Raw genomic sequence first — 25,563 nt, forward strand, 5'->3', positions numbered from 1 at the left:
ATAAAACAAAGTGTGAAATTTTTATTAGGGACCGCTAAAATGACATCAAGCCAATCAAACAAAACAAAGTGTGAAATTCTTACTAGGGACCGCTAAAATGACATCAAGCCACTCAAATAAAACAAAGTGTGAAATTCTTACTAGGGACCGCTAAAATGACATCAAGCCACTCAAATAAAACAAAGTGTGAAATTCTTACTAGGGACCGCTAAAATGACATCAAGCCACTCAAATAAAACAAAGTGTGAAATTCTTACTAGGGACCGCTAAAATGACATCAAGCCACTCAAATAAAACAAAGTGTGAAATTCTTACTAGGGACCGCTAAAATGACATCAAGCCAATCAAACAAAACAAAGTGTGAAATTCTTACTAGGGACCGCTAAAATGACATCAAGCCAATCAAACAAAACAAAGTGTGAAATTCTTACTAGGGACCGCTAAAATGACATCAAGCCAATCAAACAAAACAAAGTGTGAAATTCTTACTAGGGACCGCTAAAATGACATCAAGCCAAGCAAACAAAACAAAGTGTGAAATTCTTACTAGGGACCGCTAAAATGACATCAAGCCAATCAAACAAAACAAAGTGTGAAATTCTTACTAGGGACCGCTAAAATGACATCAAGCCAAGCAAACAAAACAAAGTGTGAAATTCTTACTAGGGACCGCTAAAATGACATCAAGCCAATCAAACAAAACAAAGTGTGAAATTCTTACTAGGGACCGCTAAAATGACATCAAGCCAAGCAAGCAAAACAAAGTGTGAAATTTTTACTAGGGACCGCTAAAATGACATCAAGCCAAGCAAACAAAACAAAGTGTGAAATTCTTACTAGGGACCGCTAAAATGACATCAAGCCAATCAAACAAAACAAAGTGTGAAATTCTTACTAGGGACCGCTAAAATGACATCAAGCCAATCAAACAAAACAAAGTGTGAAATTCTTACTAGGGACCGCTAAAATGACATCAAGCCAATCAAACAAAACAAAGTGTGAAATTCTTACTAGGGACCGCTAAAATGACATCAAGCCAAGCAAACAAAACAAAGTGTGAAATTCTTACTAGGGACCGCTAAAATGACATCAAGCCAATCAAACAAAACAAAGTGTGAAATTCTTACTAGGGACCGCTAAAATGACATCAAGCCAAGCAAACAAAACAAAGTGTGAAATTCTTACTAGGGACCGCTAAAATGACATCAAGCCAAGCAAACAAAAGAAAGTGTGAAATTCTTACTAGGGACCGCTAAAATGACATCAAGCCAAGCAAACAAAACAAAGTGTGAAATTCTTACTAGGGACCGCTAAAATGACATCAAGCCAAGCAAACAAAACAAAGTGTGAAATTCTTACTAGGGACCGAAAAAATAACATTGAGTGTGTAGAAAAAACAACCACTGAGAAATCAAGCCATCTCATCAAATTTTACATGAATATAAAGTAAAAAAAATTGGTCCTTTTAATTTGGTTAAAGCGATCAAGGATATTTATAGCCATGCGATTAAAGCCAACAAATTCTGACTGTACAAAGTTGTTTTTTTTAATCATTGCCCGTTTACAAGTTCCATCGGACTTCAAATAAATTGTTGTTGTTTTACAATATTTTGCACTACTTTTCCCTGCGTATTTATAATCTACCCATGTGTATTTAACTCACAGTAATATTTCGTAACAGAACATATAAACAATGTAAAACTTTAACATGTCAGTGTTCTTTACATTCGTTAAATAAACAATTTCTTGGCTTTTATTGTAAATGATAAACATATTTTAATAAGACTTCGTTAATCATAAATCAGTTTTGAAGTGACACTTTTATGAAATGATTTGTTGCAAAATATCTTCAAAAACTGTAACATTTTTGAGTCGAGGAGGTATCACCTGCAATTTGACGGTTGAATGTGAAAAAGGTGTAACTGATGTTAAATACAATATCAGATAGATGGTTTTTGGTTTCATCTTGAGTTGATGAAAGGAAGATAAAGATTTGGTTAAACAGGGCAGTGTTTAATAGATGTTTTGCAATATACATTCGGGTAAACTGTGTTTGTAAGAAGAAATTTAAAACCTCCAAATGCGGTTTCTTAAAGGAAGATTTAAAGGGACACATTCACATTTCATTGGATAATATATTGAAAATAAATAATTTGTGTGACGCTTGAAAAAAACTCACTTGTTTCAATAAGAATTATTATGACCTTCTTTTTAAAACTTAAAAAAGCTCTATAATGTTATAATTGTTTTAAAACTCAATGTCCAAGAAAATGCTCAATTTGCTCTTTAAGTTCTAGTAACGTTATTAAAAATTGTATTCTTCTAGGCATGAATTTACAGAATTCTGTTCAAATGAGTACCTGCCATTTGTGAGATTAAAGTAAGAAAGATAACTTAACTTGAAACCAAAGTTTTAAATTAATGTTGTCAAGATAAATTCAGCACCTTTAAATAATCGTTAAAGATTTTAAGTATGTATGCAATAGTATTCATTTGAATAACCATTCATTTTGTGTAAGTACAATAATTAAAGGTGCAATCTTTAAGTTTTTAAGTGGTCTACATTATATTGTGTAAACTACTCACTAAATCTGGACAGTCTCTAATTGTATTTACTGCTTCATGTGATTAAAATCAATAATGGGTGAATGCTGATAATACTGCCTTCTCATTGGACAAAATATAATGTTGACCACAAAAGGAAGTTATAAAACATTGTATCTGAAATAGTCAAGCATGTTTTTAAATTTATTAAATCTTAGTAGTTTGACATGCAACTCATGATTTTTTTCTTAATGTAATTTTATGCTTGAATCAGTTCATGAATACAGATAAACTTTCATGAACATAAATTGAAAAAAACATAAGTAAAACGGTGTCTTCTCTTGTTCATATTCAAACTTCATAATTATAAACAGTAGCTTAAAGCTGCACTCTCACAGATTGACCGTCTTGACAACTTTTAATTTTTTGTCTTTGAATGAGCCATTTTTTTTCGTGAATATCTGGAAGCCAGTGATATAAGACATTTGTTCATATTTACCAATCGAAAATTGACGAGAGTGTAGCTTTAATATGCAGACCTTGTATACTATTTATTGTAATAGCATGCCTGAGTTAGCTTGAAGAATGTAAACTTCCTCTGTCATATATTAATATATATATTTTTAAATTGAAACTGTCTAATCACTTTAAAATTTCCGACATCTTATTTAGAAATATGACTTCATTGCCAATATAAATGTAAACTTAGAATTATTCAGTCAAACGGTTTCTTCTCCCTTTTAAAGTTCAGACTTAATAAATTCAGAGATTAGCTTAACATTCAGACATTGTATAATGTATTGTAAAATCAAGGCTGAGTTGGCTTGAAAAAGGTTAATTACATGGCAAAAAAATGTAAAAATTATAATGTGAAACAGTTTCTACACCTCATTAAAATTAACACTTAAGTAAAAACAGTAGCTTAAAATGCAGATGATGTTAAATGATTATTGTCAAACTTATTAAATGCTTGAATTAGCGGACAAAAACAGATAAACTTCCTTTGTGGTGAAGCGATAGAAATGTAGTGTACGAACGTGGAGTTAAACTGGTTTTACGGAAGTTTAACAGCATTGTATACAGTATACAGAACAGTAGGGACACACCTAGTCGGCCAGTCTATGATTTCATTGATATTTTATACTTTCAATTTACCTGAGTGGATTTTGTGATTTTTGTTGTGATTTTGTGAAAAAATGTGATGGATATTAAATTACACTGAAATTAGAGTAGGACTTTTGGGATTATGAATTTTATACCTCTAAATTACCTGTGCAGATTCACAAAATGCTGTGATTATATGGATTTAGGGAAAAATGTGATGGTCACTGTGGAGATTAAGGGTTTTTGATTTAAATGAAATGTCTTTATGGTGGGCAGATAGTGACAATTTGGAGTTGTGATTATTTGTGTATTTGAATGTGGAAAGAATTTGAACAACTTGAATTGTGAGAATCAATTACCATCAAGGTTGTATTAATATGCTTTAAAAGATCATTTATTAGAAAATTTAAGAAATACCTGCATGTAGCTAGCACATGAAGAGACTGTATTAATATCAGAACAGGTGAAAAATCAGCGGACCAAAAAACTGCAGTTTTATAATTACATGATTTAAATACCATGAAAGTTAGTTCAGTATTTGAATACTGTGGAATAGTTAGTGAATTAGTGGAGCTTGACTTCATCTGATGTTGAGAACAGCATTTTCGCAGCCTACTTTAGTGAAACGAGGTTGATATGACAATTACTACAATATGCTGGTTTGTCATTTAAACATTCAATTGACAAATGAAGGGATTGTGTTTCATCAATAGAAAATTGGAGGATGGTTATATACTATGATGGATTATTTTAACCTTCTCTGACATAGAAATGATGAAGTAGAGCTAAGCTTACATGCATGTCATGTTTTCTTGCCAAGTTTGTGAAGACCAGAGACGCAACCTGGATAAAATAGGAACAGAACAGAACATTTTTTTGCTAACTGTTCACCATTGTACAACTTCCAATTAGTGACTAAGCGAAATTAAGCTTACATGCATGTCATGTTAACTTCCCACATTTGTGAATACCAGACATAAAATTTGGATAAAATATGAACAGAACACATTGTTAACTGTTCAACATTATACAACTTTCAATAAGTGACCATTGCGCAGAGCTCAAAGCTTACATGCATGCAATGTTAACTTCCCAAGTTTGTGAAGATCAGAGACAAATATTGGATAAAATATGAACAGGACAGAACAGAACACCTAATAATTTCAACATATACAGTAAATTGTTGTTACAATAGCATGAACACATGGCAAAGGATACATCTGATTATAGCTTGCTGAAGATGCATTAAAACTGATCAATGTTCACAGGTGGTTCAAACTGTGAAAATAATCTGAATACTTTGAAATGCAGGCAGGACATGGATTAGCATGGACAATTATAAATCTGATTAATTTTGTTTGTTGTTTTCTTTAAGATTTATTTAGTTGGGTTGAACATTTAGTAAAGTAAGTATTAGCTCAAACAAGGGAGGTAAATAGGATTAACAAAATTAATTACAGCAGAGGATTAACAAAAACGTTGTTTCATAGTCTGTATAATTATGCACATAAAAATATGTGCCAAATGGTATTAACCTTATGATGACAATTGAAATACATATCCTGGAGGTCATGAACACTGTATTAGTGCAGAAGCCACCCCCAACATATCGGATTAACGTTATAATAACAGTGGATTAACTTCTCATGGAGTTTAATATGGAGACATTGTGGTAGCCAGCTGCTCAAATACATATCCTGAAGTTCATGAACACTGTCCAGATTAACGTGCCCCTGTGCCCTCTCAACATATGGAGGATTAATAGTACAATAACAGTGGATTAACATCTCCTGGAGTTATTTATATGAAGACATTGTGACAGTCAGCTGCTCAGATTATATCTGGATTTACACTTTTCTAAGGCAGGTGAGATATCTTTTATAAAATTTTCTTTTAAATATTTATTTATTTTTGCACAAAATTTTAAAATTGTAATTTTAGAATTTTTTTAATTTATTTTAATATGTAAGTGATGAAAGATCTATTAACTTAGTCACTATCATTGCCACGATCTATGTGCAAGAGTGTGGTCTTGTATTGTGGGGGATACCAACTTGTCTGACTACACATATGTGTCCCCCAACCAAACTCAATTTGCCCAAGCCTGGAATCGAACCCGGGCCTCCTCATGTTGAAACGATAGGCGACCAGGGTTTTATTTCCGGTCTGGGCGCATGTGTCAGTTTTGTTTGTAGTTACATAGCCAGACAAGTGGGTTTTCTTCTGATACTCCAGTTTTCCCCACAACACAAGATCACATTGCTCGGAAAATCGTGTCAACGAGAGTGACTTAGTATAAGTTAGGCCTAAAAAAAAAATATGTCGTTTTCGGGTAACCCGACCCTACCTATAAAAATGTGCTGACTATTTTTTTCCGTTTCTGAGCAAAAAAAATATTCGTTAGCGAATCGAGAGTTACGAAGGGGGGATAAATGCAGATTTTAATCAGAATTATTGTTTATATGATAAAACAAAGTCAGGCAATGACAGTAATGGAGGAAAGACTGCCATGTGCAAGAAAACACTCTGAACGTACGACAGATTTTGAAAAAAAAAAAAAATCCCTACCTACCCTACCTAGAAATTTTGGGAAGGTTTCCCTAAACAAACAATTTTTTTGTTTGGCCTTACCATAACTTTCTTTACAATCGTCATATATGTACTGATTAAACTTAAACGGTTAACTTCACACAACTCAGGCATAATAATAAAAGTATGCATTATACACAAACTATGCTCGCGTTGTGTATAATTCAATTGCACTTAGGTGCTATAACTATAACTTATTATAATCATTAATACGCTAAACATAGCATTTATTGAAAACATGATTGTGTAGACAGATTGTGAGAAGAAAATGAAATAATAAAAAAAAGAAACATCTGTCACAGTGCATAAATGCAACTTTCAACTCTTAACAAAGTAATGCATTTTTAAAGGACACTCGATTTAAAATCAATGCATACACATGTATAAACAAACAAAGCTTTTGAGTGATAAACCTTTAATAACTTACTAAATAATGCATTTAATTACTGATAACAAGAATGTAACTTGTATTTAATAGCTGAAAACGCACAAATATTAAATGATTGGTGAGTGCAAAAAGATTTATTGCGATCTACCATGGTCTAGCCCATAAAGTAGAAATACCATATTTTTGGCACCTCCTTTCAAATTAAACTTTGTATCCTTCATAAGAACCTTTGTTTTCGACATTTATTCATCCTTTTTGGTAATTTAAAACAATTTTATTTATTGTGGTACAACTTATATGGGAGTAAGAGTGCATCTTTAATCAGTTTAAGGACATTAACTCCCAATTTCTTATTGTTAAACAGATATTATAACATTTTGTCTGTCTCAAATTGTAACACGATCCTACACCTGTACTCTGATGTAAATTAAAAAGAACTGTTTGTTATTCTCACCTTACAGCTTAGCTTTTTATGCAATCATTACAATAGATAACACAATGATATACATTTTCTGCATTCAAAGCCATTATGCTTAAAGCTATTTAGGAAGTGTTTTATATAGGTGGGATAACGCGATAAAGAATTATCTTGTAATTTGTTAGGGTAATATATACTTTAGTTCTGCGCTTTCACAAGTATTTGGTCATGTATACACAATCGGTGCAGAATTATATTATTGTTTGGGGTTTTATTGTTGGAATACCATACAGTTGGATATACAAATGACAGAACAAAATCCAAGTTATTTTCAGGATAATTAAATGGGTTAAATGAAAAATAATAACACAGCTGAATATGGACTAAAATGACTTCAAATTATCAAATAAAGTGCTTTAAAAGTGTGATTGAATACTAAATTGCTATAAAAACTGGAAACATAAACAAAATATTAAGGATTATGGTAAGATCATTTCATGATTACTGATTACGGTAATGGCGCATAATCATGTATCTGCAATTTTGTTGAAAATATTAAATTTTATTCTGTTTGAATTTTTCATTTTTTGTTTATATTTTTTAAAAACATAAAAAAATCTGCAATTTTGTCGAAAATGTTAAATTTTATACTGTTTGAATTTATTTTATGTATATATTTTTAGATAACATAAATACTATTAAACTTGGCTTTGATCAACTGGTAGAAAAAAATCAGACTTAAGTTTGCTTCAAATGTGAGATTAAACCATTAGCATTTCAGTGTCAAATTCTTTAATGTTATTAAAGTTTACTTAACAATCCGTTTAAAAATCTTTCGTTATCAAGTTTCTATTCTTGAAGGTTGAAATTATTCAATTAGAGGAGCTAATTTTAAACACACCCTTATGATTTGGTAGAAGTTCAAACATAGTTTATTCCTGTAGTGTAATTGTTCCGATGAATTATTAGAGTTGATCTACAATTTAAATTAGTTAAGAATCATGGACAGGGGTCACCACTAACTAAAATTATCTTCAGATAAATAAAAAAATTATCGTTGCCTAATTTCAGCTGGATTCTTAAAAAAACATTTTTTGTGTTTCTATTTAATGTTCTGCCAAAAACTTATGATGTCTCTGATTCGGAGGTTCTTAAAATGTCCCTCCATTCTGGGACAACACTAACTTTATTCCTGTTAAGGGATCCCAAATAATTCGCAGATAAAACCTTTTATTAAATTTATACTTAATTACAGCTGGAAACTTGAAAACATTTTTTTGTGTTTCTATCATATTTTCTTTTGCAGGTCCCTTCATTCTGGGGTCGACATTAACAATATTTCGTAGGATCCCAAATAATTCACGGATAAAACCAATTTTTCGATTGATACCTTAAATATCAGCTTTAAACTTATACTGTAACACATATTTTGTGTTTCCATCTAATTTTCTGCCAAAAAGTTGATGTGACATTGTTAGAGTAAATGAGTAGCAAGACCAGTAACTCTTGCTTTTCTGCTCTTGCAGAATACTGAAATTGCTATGTGGATATGTTGGGGTTCCCTGACCCATGACCTCTAAAGTGAGACAGTATAAGTGGCATTATATACATGTGAAATACCCAGTTAAGCTCTTTATATAGAGATATTGTTGGAAAAGTTAAGGTTCAGCATTTAGTTTACTTGTACAACTGTTGTGTTTCTGATTTCAGGGGCCGTAGTCATTGTGTGACACATTAAGATAAAATTCTTGGACATAATAGTGTTCAGTGCGTTGAAGTTGATTGAAAAAGGATTTTTGGAACAACTACGATCATTTTGTGTAGTGTGTGAAATTGATTGTAAAGGTTACTTGGAACAACTACGATCATTCTGTGGAATGCCTTGAAATTGATTGTTGAGGTTATTTGGAACAACTGCGATCATGGGAGATATTGAAGAACTTTGGAAGAAATTGGAAGCAACAAATCCAAGGACTGTTCGAAGGTTTCCAACAAACTTATCCAGTGAAATCATCTTCGAAGATAATTATGTACCAAATCCGGAGGAAGAGAATGCTGAGAATTCTGCATTTGAATTTATTGAACAACCCTCAGATTATAGTTTTGAGACAAACGATCAGAATGGTCAGTCTGGTTCTAACCCTTTTGATACTGATAATCTGATTGGTCAGCCTGGTTCCAATCCTTTTGAAACTGATGATATGATTGGTAGTGAGGATGATTACTATGACGATCCATTTGAAGATGATGAGGCTGTTGAAAATGTTGGCAAATTTGATTTGATTAAGGATGGTGGCACTGTTACAAGGGAATTCAGTTTGTCTCAGTATGATGTCGATGTCAAACAGTTTCAACCATTCAGAAATAAGAACCCAAGAACTGAAAAAGGTGAAGATAATACGGACAAGCAGAACGTCCAAACTGATGGTAGCATGAGACTAAGTAATAAAGACAAAGAATGCATTGGAAATATGGCTTTGTCTTCAAAAGGTGAAAAAGGAGAAATCAAGTATCAGCAAAAAGATAGACCTGCTGGTAATGAGGATGATGATGATTATGATTACATCAATGACAATATTGATGATAATGAGGAATATGTTGAAAACACTTTCACTAACAAAGTGTACTTTACTGTTGGTGAAGTGAAAAAAGAGAACATAAAGGCAAAGAAACCAGCGGACTTGGAAGAAACCGTTAGACAAAATACTGAAAGTGACCTCAAACTTCCTCCAAGGGAGGTAAATCAGGGTGAGAATCTGAGGCAAAACATTGCAAAAGAAGTCAAGTTCTCACCAAGGGAGATAATACGTCAAAGCAGCGATGCAGGGTCAGCGAAAATTGTGTGTGATTGTGAGGATTGTATAAATCAGACCGACGTTGCGGAATGTCAGTGTGAACATTGCTCACAGTCAAGGGATGTAATTATCAATCCTGAATATTCTGAGGATCAAAGGGAGATAACTTGTTACTGTGAAGAATGCTTGAATCATTGGGAAGAGGTGGATTATGTTTGTAAATGTGAACAGTGTCAGTTTGATAGGCAATGTTTATTTAAACATTCTAGCCAATCAGAGATGCCATGTCATTGTCCAGACTGCGTTAAGGATTTAGTTGTTATTCATACTGAGAATGGTGCATGTGATTGTGAAAGTTGTAAACAGTCTGAACTTCCTAAAAATAGATTATCACATGACTTGTCAGCTGTTCGTGATTTGGAGAAATCTGGATATTCTGGGCATGGACTGCCTCAAAGTGATCGATCTATTGAATTTATAACTTTGAGAAATTCCTCTTTAGAAAAGAGCTTTGATTCAAAGGGAAGTAATTCTCCAAGATCAATAAGAAGCGGCAGTAGTAGAAATAGTGGCATTCAACAGAATAGGCAGGCTGATATTCAGTTGCATAATAGTGAACTACTTAATGGTGATCATGTTCATGAATACATTAACAGTCTGGATATCGGTCAAATGAAAATTGGTTCTGATGAAACTTATCAAAATTTAGACAAAGTTGGGCCTAATGGTGTTCAAATTGGTTCCCAAGTGGGAAACAAGAATAGTGACGGTAGTTCAGCTGGTATTAAAAACAAGAGTGACAGCAGTGATAAAAGCAAGCATGTTGCACACAAAGTGTTTGACCATATTGTTGACCATAACAGTTCGAACAAAAAGGGATTTGAAATGTCAGTAAAAGACGACTATGCAAACTTACTGTGTATGAGAGAAAATCTGAATGAGGCTAACGAAGAAGGGGCCCACTCACATGGAGGGGAAAGTGTACATTCCCGTGAGGACAGCCTGGTTGAGGAGGATAGGGCATGTTTGTGTGACGATTGTACTAGCTCACTCCCCCCTTCTCATAAGTTTAACAGTCAGTCATATCACACGGATATCACAGGGTAGGTCATAGACTATATTGATAGTATATAGACGTACCAGGTAGCCTCATTATACATTTTGTTGGATATTTTTAAATTTAGTAAGATATCTTGAAACACCAGTTAAAACAAACCAAATCAGATCAAATAGTTGTGTTGTGAATTATCAGTTTCTTTGTACTCACAGTTTCAAACTTAAGTTGTTTATCCACACTTGTGGTAGGTTGATGGGTTTTATAATTCAAACTTAAAGTAAGTTTATGGGTTTCAACCCAAACTTAAGGTAGGTTGATGGTTTTTTAACCCAAACTTAAGGTAAGTTGATGGGTTTTTAACCCAAACTTAAGGTAGGTTGATGGGTTTTTAACCCAAACTTAAGGTAAGTTGATGTTTTTTTAACCCAAACTTAAGGTAGGTTGATGTTTTTTTTAACCCAAACTTAAGGTACGTTGATGTTTTTTTTAACCCAAACTTAAGGTAGGTTGATGTGTTTTTTTCACCCAAACTTAAGGTAAGTTGATGTGGTTTTTTACCCAAACATCAGGTAAGTTGATATGTTTTTTTACGCAAACATAAGGTAAGTTGATGTGTTTTTTACCCAAACATAAGGTAGGTTGATGTGATTTTTTACCCAAACTTAAGGTAAGTTGATGTGTTTTACGTTTTGAGTATATCAAGGTGAATGTCTCCCTTTTCCTAAATCTTATTAATTGTCTGGTGGGATTAAAAGATTATGACTTATACGACTTAAAAATAAAAGAAGTCAGAATTATCTTTTGAATTGAACTGATAATATAGAAGATAATTGTTTGGGATATGTATTTCATTGAGTGAGCACTTTTTCAAATGTTGGATTAATCGAGATATAATCCACCGTTTTATTTCAATAACCCATTGGAAAGCATGACTATACATATAAACACATATATATTATTCTTAGAAATGATTTAATATTTTCAAATTGTTCTATTTTTAGATTGTTGGAACAACAGCTACAAAATACAGAAAAGGAACTGAATGCGAAGACGAGCGAATACAAGAAGGAGATTACAGACCTGAAGAAGGAAAATGAGAAACAAAACCAACTCATACAAAAGGTAAGACAATACCGATACACATTTGGCCAAAAAAGTGAAGGCAAATCACCTTTGAAAAGTAAAAAATAATACACCTGTGGCCAAAATAATTAAGACAAAAGGCCTACTAAAACTTTAAAAGTACACCTTTTTAAAGTTAGAAATACACCTTTCACCAAATTCGTATGGACAAACCATACGTACAAAGACCACATCCATAAGTACAAAACCTCATGCATACGTATATATTACTGGAAATTTAGAAAATACACATTTGGCCTAAGTTATATGGACAATCAACCTTTGAAAAGTTAGAAATACTCCTTTGGCCTTCATTGTATGTTCAAAACCAATACTTTATTTGGTGGAAATACTACACAATTGGAAATTTTGTTGGAGTCTTAAAGTATAATTATGAATATTTTAGATAAATGTATGCTCCAGTTAATAAAATTAATGGCTTAGTTTTTTAGCGATAAAACATTCCTTTTGTTCAATTCTTTAAAAAAGATACACACAATCTAATATGAACTATATTTCATACAAAAAATATAACCATTTATACAATATCATTAAGAATGATAGTATGGAAATAGGTAACTGTGGACCACTTACCACAGGGGTATAATTTTAAAACTGAATACATTTCTCCACATTACCTCAAAGCTGAGCGATATCAGAGCAGTATGTATACCTCAGTATTGTATTATAAGTTTATGTTTAAATTTGCATTAATTGTGGCATGATTTAGTATAATGAAATATATTACTGTAAAAAAAATATTGTGACATTGTATAATTATTTTTAGCTCGACTATTCGAAGAATAAGGAGAGCTATACTACTCACCCAAGCGTCGGTGTCGGCGTCACCCCTTGGTTAAGGTTTTGCGTGCAAGCACACATAGGTTAATATCTCAGCAACTGCTTGAGGTATTTTATTGAGACTTGATACAATGGTACTCAACCATCCAACCTACTTAATTAACCAAGTTTGATAACTCTACTTTGCATTTAATGCCAAAAATAGGCCTTTATTATTTGACTTAGATATTCTGGTTAAGGTTTTGCTTGCAAGCACACATAGGTTAATATCTCAGCAACTGCTTGAGGTATTGCATTGAGACTTGATACAATGGTACTCAACCATCCAACCTACTTAATTTACCAAGTTAGATAACTCTTGTTTGCATTTAATGCAAATAATTGCCCTTTATTATTCGACTCAGAAAATCTGGTTAAGGTCTTGCTTGTTAGCACACATTTATTTTGCCGAAGAACTTCATTGGTGTCTTCAATAAAAAAATAAACTAAAACAAACATATGTTGTTATTGATTAATTATTACAATTTCGATAAGTAACGACCTGTCCTGCAAAATTATGTACTCATTTTTAACCTACCTCCAAATAGAGAGCTCACAGTTGACCGCCATTTTCTTTGAGTAAAACAAAAACAGTTACCGCGAAAGTCGATAATTGTCCATTGAGCTTGAACATTTTTACACATTAGGAAGAATTTTAGCATTTTAGATTTGCTTAAAAGTTGACCCCGTCTTATAAGCGAGTCGAAACAAAAAGCACCCGATTTCATAGGCAAAGTTAGGGGGCCGTCTTATAAGCGAATCGCCTTATAGTCGAGAAAATACGGTATTGCATTGAGACTTTATACAATGGTATTCAACCACCCAACCTAATTGAATAATCAAGTTAGATAACTGTGTTTTGCAAATAATGGACCTTTATTATTACACTTAAAAATTCTGGTTAAAATTTTGCATGTAACCACATTTATGTTAATATCTCCGCACATCATGTATTGCATTGAAATCTAATTTAACAGTGATCCATGCATGTTTTGCCAAAACTTTTCAATCCTTACACTGAAAAGCGGCGGAATAGTCGAGCGCGCTGTCTCTGTGACAGCTCTTGTTATGTCAAATTGTTATCAATTTTGTTTTGTGTTGTTTATGTATGTAAGATAGCTATTAGGCTAAAGGTTATATTCGTTTTCCTCCTTACTGAATAGTTGTATTACCAGGGTAAAATCATGATTACAGTATTTATCCTCATATGGGTGCCCATTACAAGAAATAAAATATAAACTTTCTTGTGTTTGTATGACAAAACTGAAAGTAAAGAAAACTTTGTTTTGAATGGGGATGTTGTGTATGTAAGGTGATGACTAGGTTTAAGATAAATATAATTATACCACATACTTGAATCACTTTGGTAAAACCACGATTACCGTTTTTGTTGTCATGGATGTGCCCACTACAAAACGGAACCAGTACCGAAACTAACAAAAAAAAAAGTTTTTTGTTGATATGTATGTACGAGGATAAGTATGTTTAAGACAAATATGATGTACTGTATACTTTAATTACTTTGGTAAAACCACAATTTCTGTATTTGTTGTCATGGATGGGTACAAGAAACAATACTGAAACTATATAAAACAATTGTTTTGAGTTATTATGTATGTAAGATGATAACTAGGTTTAAGATCACTTTTCCTTACTGCATATTTGAATTCATCTGGTTAAACCAAGATTATGTCCTCATAGATATGCCCAGCAGTCAAAACTTTATAATTCATTCTAGGATTTTCATGTAAATGTAGGAAACGTAAAAAAGTCTAGGGTTTGCATTGCAACACTAGAAATAAGGATACAAAGTTACTGCATAGGTCATCAGGGTTTGTTGCATTTAAATATTGCTTAATCGTCCTTAGAATGCCAAAAAACGAAGGCAAGAACGGGTAAGTTTGAGAGCATCATGTACCATCAACCTGGAATGTCAGAAATTTTCCTCTATTAACAGAATGCAATTTGTGACAGTAGGTCCAAAATTAGAAAAAGTAACATTAGTGGTAACTGTGTCCGCCTCTTTCCCAATAGGTTCTGCGTCCAATCCCCTCTTTGGAAAATTTCTCATGGCCTCTCCAAAATGGCACAAGTTTTATGATTTCTACCCGTGAGGGGACTTAAATGTGATCTATATTAGCTAACAACTGTTTTCACAATGAGTCTTGAATAAATTAGTATTACGGTTAATTAATATATGAAAAAGATTAGTTGAATGTCATGAAATTTAACATGTTTGTGTATGAAGGCATGGTTCAGTTTTTGAGTAGTTGAGTGGGTTACATTTAAGTTTGTCTAGGTATTGTTTTAGCCTCAGTGTTGTTGGTATCATTGTCGTCGTCGTAATATAGTAAAAACTTGGCCATAATAAAATGTTCATGATATCCAAATGGAATATAGTACACCTGTTTTGAGAGATATTATGAACATGTACAGCAAGGCCAATTACTCTGGCTCAAATAGAAATTGAGTTGTGTCCCTTGTTTGGCTTAAACACCCACAAAACATGAGTAACGATGTGTTCTCAAGGATGCTTTGGTATGGCATGCATGAGAAAATGTTTTGTATTTAAATGTCTAGGAGCTGTTTCAATAACATATCTTGGTCGTAAAACCTTAAGCTGCTTTAAAGAGTGCTCCGATTCAACTGTAATATAACGGGCAGAATCTATTTGATAAATGTACTTAGAATATCTGTATTAAAATGCATCTTACACCAAAAACAAAGTTGGAATAGATTTAAAAAAAAAAAAAAAATCTTTTTTTTATTTTATGAAAGGTATAGTAAAAAGAAATACCCAATATTTTTTGAAGTCATAAACAATTCTTCTTTGTATGGAGTGTTACCCTTTATGTTGCATTATTTGTGAGTTATGCATCAGTATGTTGGTTGTCTTTAGTGTATAAATGTTGATTCTATACGTTTTACTGTACAATATTTAGTATTGAAGTAAATTACTCTATTTAAAGTAAGAACTAAACTGAGGGCTATTCCATTTAAACATATATCCCCCAGGGGGACGGCACTTATAAATTATGCCACCCCTCTACAGAAGTAAAATTACTCTTGTGGGGTCCAAATTAGCAAGAAAAGACACCCACCTATATATTTTTTTTAAATAATTGCCTTCCCCCCATGGGTTAAATGTTTTACTGGAATAGCCCTGAAATATTTGTTATTTAAATCATTTTAAGCTCTCTTATTTAAGTTCCTAATTCAATCTTTGTTTAACAGACGACTGGGGAATATTTTGTCTGGCAGCGTCGCCATTATTTGTTTGCACATGTAGCACGTTTTGTAGATGTTCCATATCGATTTTTTGTTTTTGGGTATAAAGGTCAACTAACACCCATCTTCTACATTTCAGTCGCTGTCCCTCACTAGTGAAGCCAAAATCGATGCTACTATGCAGCATGAAATCACCAGACTCACCTCAGAAAACCTGGTAAACCTTGTCTTAATTATCTCGTCTGTTTTTGTTTGAAGTATTATTGGCGTCATTGTCGTCTTTTTGCAAACACCTTGACCTTAGCCATAAACAGTGGTCGAAATTAGCACAAGCCCGCAAGCCCTGCACTGGAAAAATGTCTTCATGGCTTGCTCAAATTCTGAATTTTATATAGCAAGGCTTGTTAAAAAATTTGATTCCAAGCAATAGTATAAGAATTTGGGCTTGTTCATCCAAAAGTCTAATTTCGATGACTGCATAAATAAAAAAACTTTTAGGTTATTCAGGAGAAACTTGGTACAGTTGTATACGCAACTATTGCCACTATTACAGCATTATACACATACTCTAGCTTTTATAAAAAATAACAAATTAGCTGCTACAAGGTCTGAAAGCTCATATTTCATATGTTACTTTTTATTGGATTAAGTCAATCTTGCTAACATATACATAAAACCCCAGAGTAACTGCTAAGACGCTGGCAAAGCAATGCAGACACATGTACAATGTAGATAAATTTGTTTGACATTGCTGTCCACGTCGTCCTCACACTGCCGAGTGCGATCGTTAAGTATTGACTATTACTTTTGACTAATTTGTTGTAGGGTCTTCAAACTTCTGTGAAATAAGAACAGTCAGTGGATAACCTTTTGATTTTTTGGTCATAGGTCAATGTCATGGTGACATTAACTAGAATTATGTATGGGTGCTTCCAACAGCTTTGCGGAATTTTAGTCTTAGTTTGATCTTTATAGAAGTGTCTGCATTCATTTCAGGACCTGAGCGAACTTGTAGACCAGCAAGCTGAGCAGATCAGAAAGCTGAAGAAAATGCTGAAGGTGTATGCCAAGAGGTTGAAAGAGGGTGAAGGTAGGCTTATTCTTGATTCAGTTATTGCCTTTAATTGGAAGTATTACCAAAGGTATTCAAAGTATCTACAAATGTACCAAAGAAATAAACTTCAGCTGAATCTATGTTTTAGTTAGATTCTTAATGATTTAGAATAGGTGGAGTGAGCGTAATGAACAAGACCTTCTTAATCATTAAGATATTACTTCAGGTCATCTAACTGACTTAGAATACAACCTGGTAGATACATTTTCAATGCAAATTCTGACGCAAGGAGTGTGTATTGGATGAGTGGCAGTAGGCGGACCTTTTAAACACACACAAAAGTTTTTAAAAAATTCTTAATGATTGAGTCTACTACTTATTGATTGCCTATCTGCAATCTCATTGGCTGAAACTGTAGGTTCTATTCTTATTACTATAAGCTAGCCTTGCAGTGGGAAAGTAGTTCAAGTTCAACAGATCCCCAAGGAAGCCATGTGGTTCTCTATTTGCATCCTCAATGCAGGGTAAATTCTATGTCAGATTTTCCATGAGAAAATTGCTCCTATGTGTTCAAAATTGGTGAGAGAATTTTAATTTCAGTGAGATTTTTAATAAGAAGTGGATAATGCAGTGATAAAACAATGATGGACAGTATTGTATTTCGTGATAATATCAATAATTCTATAACGTACAGGTAGACCATAGTCGACAACCACGCTGTAATCCATAGGCGTAATCTATAATACCATGATGCTGTTATGCAATAAACAACAAAACACGAAAAACTGAGCGGAAGCGCAAGAATATCTTTGAATTATGTATTTTCAATGCGATTTAGACAATTTTTATGTGAGAAATTGCGAAATTGCTTATCAGAATTATCCCTGTCAATGTCCATCAGCTATGGAACTCTGTCATTAAACATAGTTAAATGTTTGTCAGGTGGGCGTGTCCTGTAGCTTATACTGTGTTATTATAACTCTGTTTCTTGACCAATGCATACTAAAGGAGCCCCAGGGAGACCCTACCGCCCCCTATTTACATCCTCAATGTCCCTTAGCCCTACAACTGGTAAGAAGAAACATAATTATAAATGTCTGTGTTTTGTTTAAAATGAGTGTCCCGATTGTTCAGAACTTCATGAAAGTTAACATCGTGGTGAACATCATTGTTGTTGACTTATAAAGCTTTACTGCACGGGAAGTTGCATGGACTCACATGTGTTCTGTAGCATTTCTGATAAGATTTGAGATAACTGTTTCGTCTGTGCCTGTTATATTTAGACATATGAGTACATGAGGTCAAATAGTTCACCTTTTGAGGTTAACGACAAAGCTGTTAACACCATTATTATCTTAAACAAAGTTCTGAACAGTGAGCCAATTTTGTTTAAAATATTAAACACTTCATTATCACTTACTTTATTTATTTGCTTGACTTTGCATGGCAATAAAAATGTTTATTTTTTATAATTTGTAAAAACCATTCAAGAGATAATAGGAGGTGTTTTCATTGTGACCCAATGAAATGTATTCTTGCATAAACTTGTTTTAAATACAAACGATTGATTCATTAGTACCTCTTACAAACTGTACACAACAAGTTTAAAACTATTTCTAGGGCTTCAAAAGTGAAATAATAAATTTTAAGCAGCCAATTGTGGGAAAATGGTTATATTAATGTTTGGTCAGAGTTAAATGTTTATTGATTGGTCCATATTTATCCAGTAATAAATGTTGACCAAAAAAATTGCTTTATGTCCAAATTAGTCAAAAGACCTGTGAAAAAAATATATATACATAACAACAGTTGGCTTAGATAGCCCTTCATAGTAAGCTGGATAGGTTATCTGCAGGCATCAACATTTCACATAATTGTACATTCAATACCTTACTTAACTAAACAGAAAATGCCTTATTGTGAAGACAAAGATTTCTTACTGTAAGGAAGAGAAAGCGTTGTAAACAAACACGTATGTTTATTTTCCTGGTGAATTTTGCAATGTCATTAGAGATGATAGATAAATAAATGGCAGGTTATTAGTTACTGTAGTGCAAGAACTCAATATCTGCTTCAATTTTTATATGCAGTTATTACGTTATTGCACTAAGATGACGTGTTGTTTTGTTCTAAATCCTCTTACGTTTTGTTTAAATACTAACAATGGTTACATAGTCCTAAAGGGTTGCATGTCAAATGGCAGTCACTACCTGTATTTGTCAGGACCAAGTTACATCATTCAAATAGGAAGTTTGGAAAGTGTTTGTTATCAGTATTTAATGATTGAACGTTGAACGTGTTTGTTATCATTATTTAATGATAGGACGTCCAATCTCCATAATTAATATCCATTTACACTTGCTATTGATCAAATTAAAGTAGGAAGTGAATATTGCATGCTTCGAGGCGAGTTTCAATGATTTTTTTTCATGTTTATCTGTAGTTGTGGTTTCTTTTAATTTAAATATTTTGTTCATTTTTGTCTTAAAACGTGTATTTTCTTCAATTGTGAATGAATCAGTGTTGTAAAAATATATTGTCAAGGGAATATTTATAAATATAATCATAACAAATATTTATACCTTCTATATTAATTTTTGCAAAAGATAACAGCAGGAAGTAAATTGTAATAAAGTCAAATTGAAGTTTTTTTCATGCATATTTACCTCCCTTTTTCTACTACAAGTGAAGAGCAAAATAATACAGAATGCTCTGAAAATAATGCTTAGGACAATCATAGAGGAAGTTTATAATCTCCCTTTTCTGTGGCAATTAATAAGGCAGAGTATGAGGAGCCTAAAACCCTGAGTTACTTCCCTTGGGTCATCAGTATTTTTCTTCACTATTTAAATTGTAGAACCGGCCTGCAGATTTAGAAAAAGAAAAAGCAAAGACTGTGGAAAATGTTGCATTCAAAGATTATGATCAGTCCCTTTTATTAGTGACAGTAATTCAAGCAGAACTAGAAAAACGAAATGAAAATATATTTAAAACATAGGGACATTTATGAGGAAGGGCAACAGTTATTCCCCTTAGTCATAACCTCCCTTGAGGTTTGAATTGTTTCCACCGTTTCAATGACACAAGTTCAAGCAGAATTAGAGAGAATAAATAAAAAGAAACCGGACATGTAACACAATAGATGCATCTGGCCAACAAAAGATGCTTTGGGAGTTGTTATTCTGTTTGAACAGACATTTCTTGCCTTTGAATTGATTATCTCCCCTTTTCAGCTGCTGAAATTCAAGCAGAGTTAGAGAGAGAAGAGACGAAGAGCGTGGAAAATGTGGCCCAGGTGAAACATCGGGAAAGGAACTACATGGGCATGCTGGAATATAAGAAAGAAGATGAAACTGCGCTGTTGAAAGCTTTAATACTAGGTACTGTATGTTTGTCTTGGCAAGTTTAGTCTCTTTCTGGCCATTTTGTCTTTCACAGTTTAGAGCTTTCTTCACATAGACATTTTATAAACTAGTTTCAAATTTTATGAAATAAAATGATGATTAAATTTGGAGCTATAATCGTGATGATGATGATGCTGATGATTGGTATTGTGATGATGATGATGATGATGATGATGTTAACTAACTCAATAAGTATATAAGAATACAATGTTGTTTTTCAGAGCTAAAACCAAAGGTGGCTTCTGGTCTGTTACCTGGGCTTCCAGCCTACGTCCTGTTCATGTGCGTTCGTCACACTGACTATGTGAACGATGATGAGAAAGTTAGATCATTCCTGACCAGCACCATCAACGGAATCAAGAAAGTTGTCAAGGTAATGTTCTATTGATTTGATTTTTTTGCAAATTTAATGATAATTTTAGTTAGAAAGTATTAACACAAATTTGTCTCTTCATCCTAACATGGGCTAAATGTTAGTTACATACAACAAAAAAATGTTGATAATGATATATTGATTGGTATTATCCAAGAATCTTATGACAAGTGCTTCTCTCCCTTGACCTAGTCTGGAAAAACTTTGTAGGAATGTTGTTCATCATTTTATCACACAGAAAAACATCACACTCTGTGACTACTGTGCCAATGAAATTAAACATAAGAACTGTTATATCTATATTAAGAAACATCATGATGACCTTCATAGTGTGACATTAAGTCTTATTGCCTGCCAATTCTTGACAAATTTTTCACTCATTGAAATGATACAAATCTTGTGAAATCCAGATCTATTTTTAGAATCATTATGTAATATCTAATTTTAGAAACATCATGACGACCTTGACCGTGTCACTTTGTGGCTTGCAAACACCTGTCGTTTCCTGCACACATTAAAACAGTACAGCGGAGAAAAACAATTCCAACAAGAAAACACTCCTCGGCAAAATGAACATTGTTTACGGAACTTTGATCTTGCCGAATATCGGCAAGTCTTCAGTGACCTTGCCGTGTGGATTTACCAGACGTTAATTAAGCTGATGGAAGCCACAATACAGCCATCTATTGGTATGTTTTGGGTTTAAAAAATCTTTAAAAAAAGAAACTAGAAGTTAACACACACTTTATCTTTTATTTTGATGGATCTTTTACACAATAATTGTTTTGCTATTCAATTGAAAGATTATTTTTTAGCCTATCTATTTTTGTTGAGGTATGATAGTTTGGATGTTGTTGTGGGCAATGTAGAAAGACTGTAGTTTCAGTCCTGGCTTAAAACTGTATTGTACTGAATAGTTTGTTAGGGTAGACATATTGTGATTAAACTTGGTATGTAGGAAGACCTAATACAGGACTACCATGGGATTGCATTTGGAGCCAATAGGGTCAATGTCAAGATCACTGTTACTTAAAATTGAAAAAAAAACAACAGTTTAAAACAGAAACTGAATCCCACAACGCAGTCTGTAGATATTCACATGAAACTGGTTACAAACTTGTTACAGTACACATATGTAGAGCATGGCCAATAACTCATTGAATGCTTAGATAATTATTGAATTACTCCCCTTCATCAGCTGCTACACGACATACCAATGCTGATGTTCGCTCCTTTATAATCGTGTTGTATAGGTACATGTATATGAATAGCTGAGAACAAAATGGTCAGGATTTTCTTCCCTTTACAGTGGCAGCAGTATTAGACCATGAAGCTATTGCGGGCCTTACGGGTAGCAAACCAAGCGGGCTCCGAGGTCGCAGCTCCAGTCGTGCAGATGACACGCCAGAACATTCTCTCGATAGTCTCATGAAGGCTGTATGTAATTTTTTAATATTTTATATGCTTTATAGATAGTTAGATAGATTTATTTCAGAAATAAAATGTACATAACATGGCATTTAAATACATGATAAAAATACAAAATAAATAAATGCATCCATGTTAAAACCATATTTATATTTTGTGTTATAATTTAAAATACATATATAAGACCTTTTGGATATCAGTTGGTTGGTCAAAGGTCAAGGTCAATATTTGTATGAAAACTGAGTTCACAGTTCAGTTTAAAATGTTTGTCTTCACTTTCCTAAGACAAGCATTAAAATCAATGATTTTATTCTTAAACACCTTTATTCAGTTCTGAACAAGCAACCCTCAAGTTGTTTAATATTTGACAAACATCTCTTGTCATAATCTGCATAACATGTTTCGTTCTTAAAACACCTTTATACAACTCTAACCAAGCAGCCCTCAAGTGGTATTGTATTTGACAAACATCTCTTGTTATAATCAGCATAATAAAAAAGCTGCTTATGCAATGGATTTTTAAGTAAATTTTTTATGCCAAGGCGGCATGTGTGAGTAGTTTTATCACTCTTGTGTTTGTAAAATTGCACATTTCTGAATGGGAAATCCCATTAACATAAAAATAATCATACGCTTTAACTCTAAATTACAGATGAACCAATTTGTACGAGTTCTTACACAACACGCTGTGGACCCGGAGCTGGTTAAACAGATATTTCGTCAAGTGTACTACTTCCTCGGTGCGAGTGCACTCAACAATCTCCTACTCAGGAAGGAGATGTGTAACTGGTCCAAAGGCATGCAGATACGGTGAGTCAGTGGTTACACACCCTTTGTATTCGTTTTTATGCCCCCACAAAGTGGCGGCATATAGGGTTGCCCTTGTCCGTACGTCTGTCTGTCTGTCTGTCTGTCTGTCTGTCTGTCTGTCTGTCTGTCTGTCTGTACGTTAGTACGTCCCGAAGATTGTTTCCGATCTAATTCTTGAAAACCGTTTGTCCAATCCTCACCAAACTTTAAACACATGTTTGTGACCATAATATCTTGATCAAGTTCGATAGTCATGGAAATCGCTTTAGTCATTTAGGAGTTACGGCCCTTTTTTGCCAAAAGTACTTCAAAAATATATTCCGATCTAATTCTTGAAAACCGTTTGTCCAATCCTCACCAAACTTTAAACACATGTTTGTGACCATAATATCTTGATCAAGTTCGATAGTCATGGAAATCGCTTTAGTCATTTAGGAGTTACGGCCCTTTTTTGCCAAAAATACTTCAAAAATATATGTTTCCAATCTAATTCTTGAAAACTGTTTGTCCAATCCTCACCAAACTTTAAACACATGTTTGTGACCATAATATCTTGATCAAGTTCGATAGTCATGGAAATCGCTTTAGTCATTTAGGAGTTACGGCCCTTTTTTGCCAAAAATACTTCAAAAATATATGTTTCCAATCTAATTCTTGAAAAGTATGTGTCCAATGTGGATCCAACAAGTTTTTTCCTGCCTGAATGGCGCCATATAACCTATACAGTCTTGCGATGCCGTAAAACCCAACTCAACTCAACTTATCCTATATGTGCAGATTATCCTGAATAATCATTATGGCTTATTTTCTGTGACAAAAAATCGAAGTGGGGGCATCCGTGTCCTATGGACACATTTCTAGTTACTCTTTACTGATGCTCAGACCCAAATTTCTAAAAACTTCTTAAGCTTAACAGACTTAAGTAGCTTATTTCAATTAGCCAAAATACATACTTAAATTCATTTTTGATTTATGAAAAATGGTTAAATGTAATAAACATACAGATAATTACTATCTAAAGTATAAAAACTCTTAAAGAAGTAAATATTATACAAGTTATTGAAAAAAAAATAGTGAGTTTAGCTTAATCCTGCTTTAAGAGACTTAAGATGTTTGGAGAAATTGGGGCCAGATCATAGGATCAGATCACAGGTTTTCATCAATATTGTTTATTATGCCGAAAAAATTATGTTTTCTTAAAGCATTAGTAGCACTTTTGGCCATTAAATGTTAACTTCCTCAAGTAAATATAAAAACTCCGATCTGATCTTTTGTCAGCAGTCTTATATCAGATGCAAAATTGGCTCATTCCAGGACGAAAAAATCAAAAGTTGTCAAATGGTCTCTCTGTGAGAGTGCAACTTTAAAATCTTTAAGCCACCCATCGCATTTCTTGATGTTGAACTATCCATTAACCTTGCTATCTTCCAGGTACAACCTATCCCACATGGAACAATGGTTACGTGATAACAAACTCCAGGAATCAGGTGCGGGTTCCAGCCTGGAACCCATCGTCCAAGCCTCCCAGCTTCTTCAGGCACGAAAAACCGACGCTGACGTGGACAGTGTGTGTGACATGTGCTCCAAACTCACTGTTCCCCAGGTAAAGGGCTGTTTTTACTGCATAGAACTGAGTAGTGTTATAGTTACTGCAGGGCTTTCAAATTTACCAAGTAGATGGATAAAAAATAGCAATTAGTGGCAACCCAATCAGCAGTCTTTTTATTGCGCCTTTGAAAACCTGTGGTTGGCGGTCACCCTTATCTCCACCAACCAGTAGTTGAACAGCTACCTTCAGTTGAATGAAACTCCTTATATATGGATCTCAGAATTTTGGACCTGATTTGTATGGACTCGAGTGATATTATATGGACCCTAGTAGTGCTATATTGAATACCGATAACAGTGTTATATTTAGCAGCAATTGTATTAGCTGTTGTCATATTATACCAAAAGATAGACAGCATTTTTAAAATGAAACAAGACATATCGCCTCTCCTCTGTCCAGGTAGGGTCTGGTTGCATTTATAATTCCATAATTCCTGTGAGAATTATGTACTGATTTTTTTCGATTTTAAGATTGTCAAAATCTTTAATCTCTTCTGGGTGTATTCGTAATTCCTGTGATAGCTCTTGTATAATGTTCTGTATTTTGAACTATTTTCACACAGTCAAAATCTTGAGCTTCAACTGGGGGTGTTCATAAATCCTATTATAGCTGTAGTATTTTGTTCTATGACCAGACTGTCAAAATCTTGAACCTTGGGGTGTTCATAAATCCTAGTATGCTATGCAATATGTATTTTGTTTTATTTACAGATATCTTGAACCTAATCTGGGGAATTAATAATTCCTTTGACATTTATATAAACAGTAAAAATCAGATTTGACCATTTTTTTAGCCATTTT

The 25,563-nt window shown here is 33.5% G+C and overlaps 1 protein-coding gene across 4 annotated transcripts in view; it reads left to right on the forward strand.

The window, feature by feature from the left end:
• The window catches only part of LOC128222244 (unconventional myosin-Va-like), an 87,342-nt gene that overhangs the window by 56,919 nt on the left and 4,860 nt on the right, over positions 1–25,563 (forward strand). For all 4 annotated transcript variants that reach the window (XM_052931197.1, XM_052931200.1, XM_052931201.1 and 1 more), the window contains 9 exons: positions 11,897–12,017; positions 16,225–16,302; positions 17,082–17,175; positions 20,373–20,519; positions 20,765–20,916; positions 21,365–21,605; positions 22,226–22,353; positions 22,997–23,154; positions 24,586–24,757. In XM_052931197.1, coding sequence (XP_052787157.1) covers positions 11,897–12,017; positions 16,225–16,302; positions 17,082–17,175; positions 20,373–20,519; positions 20,765–20,916; positions 21,365–21,605; positions 22,226–22,353; positions 22,997–23,154; positions 24,586–24,757 — 1,291 coding nt within the window. The remainder of the gene's footprint in view (positions 1–11,896; positions 12,018–16,224; positions 16,303–17,081; positions 17,176–20,372; positions 20,520–20,764; positions 20,917–21,364; positions 21,606–22,225; positions 22,354–22,996; positions 23,155–24,585; positions 24,758–25,563) is intronic.

This window comes from Mya arenaria, chromosome 16 (assembly GCF_026914265.1).
Source record: "Mya arenaria isolate MELC-2E11 chromosome 16, ASM2691426v1".
NCBI classification, from domain to species: domain Eukaryota; kingdom Metazoa; phylum Mollusca; class Bivalvia; order Myida; family Myidae; genus Mya; species Mya arenaria.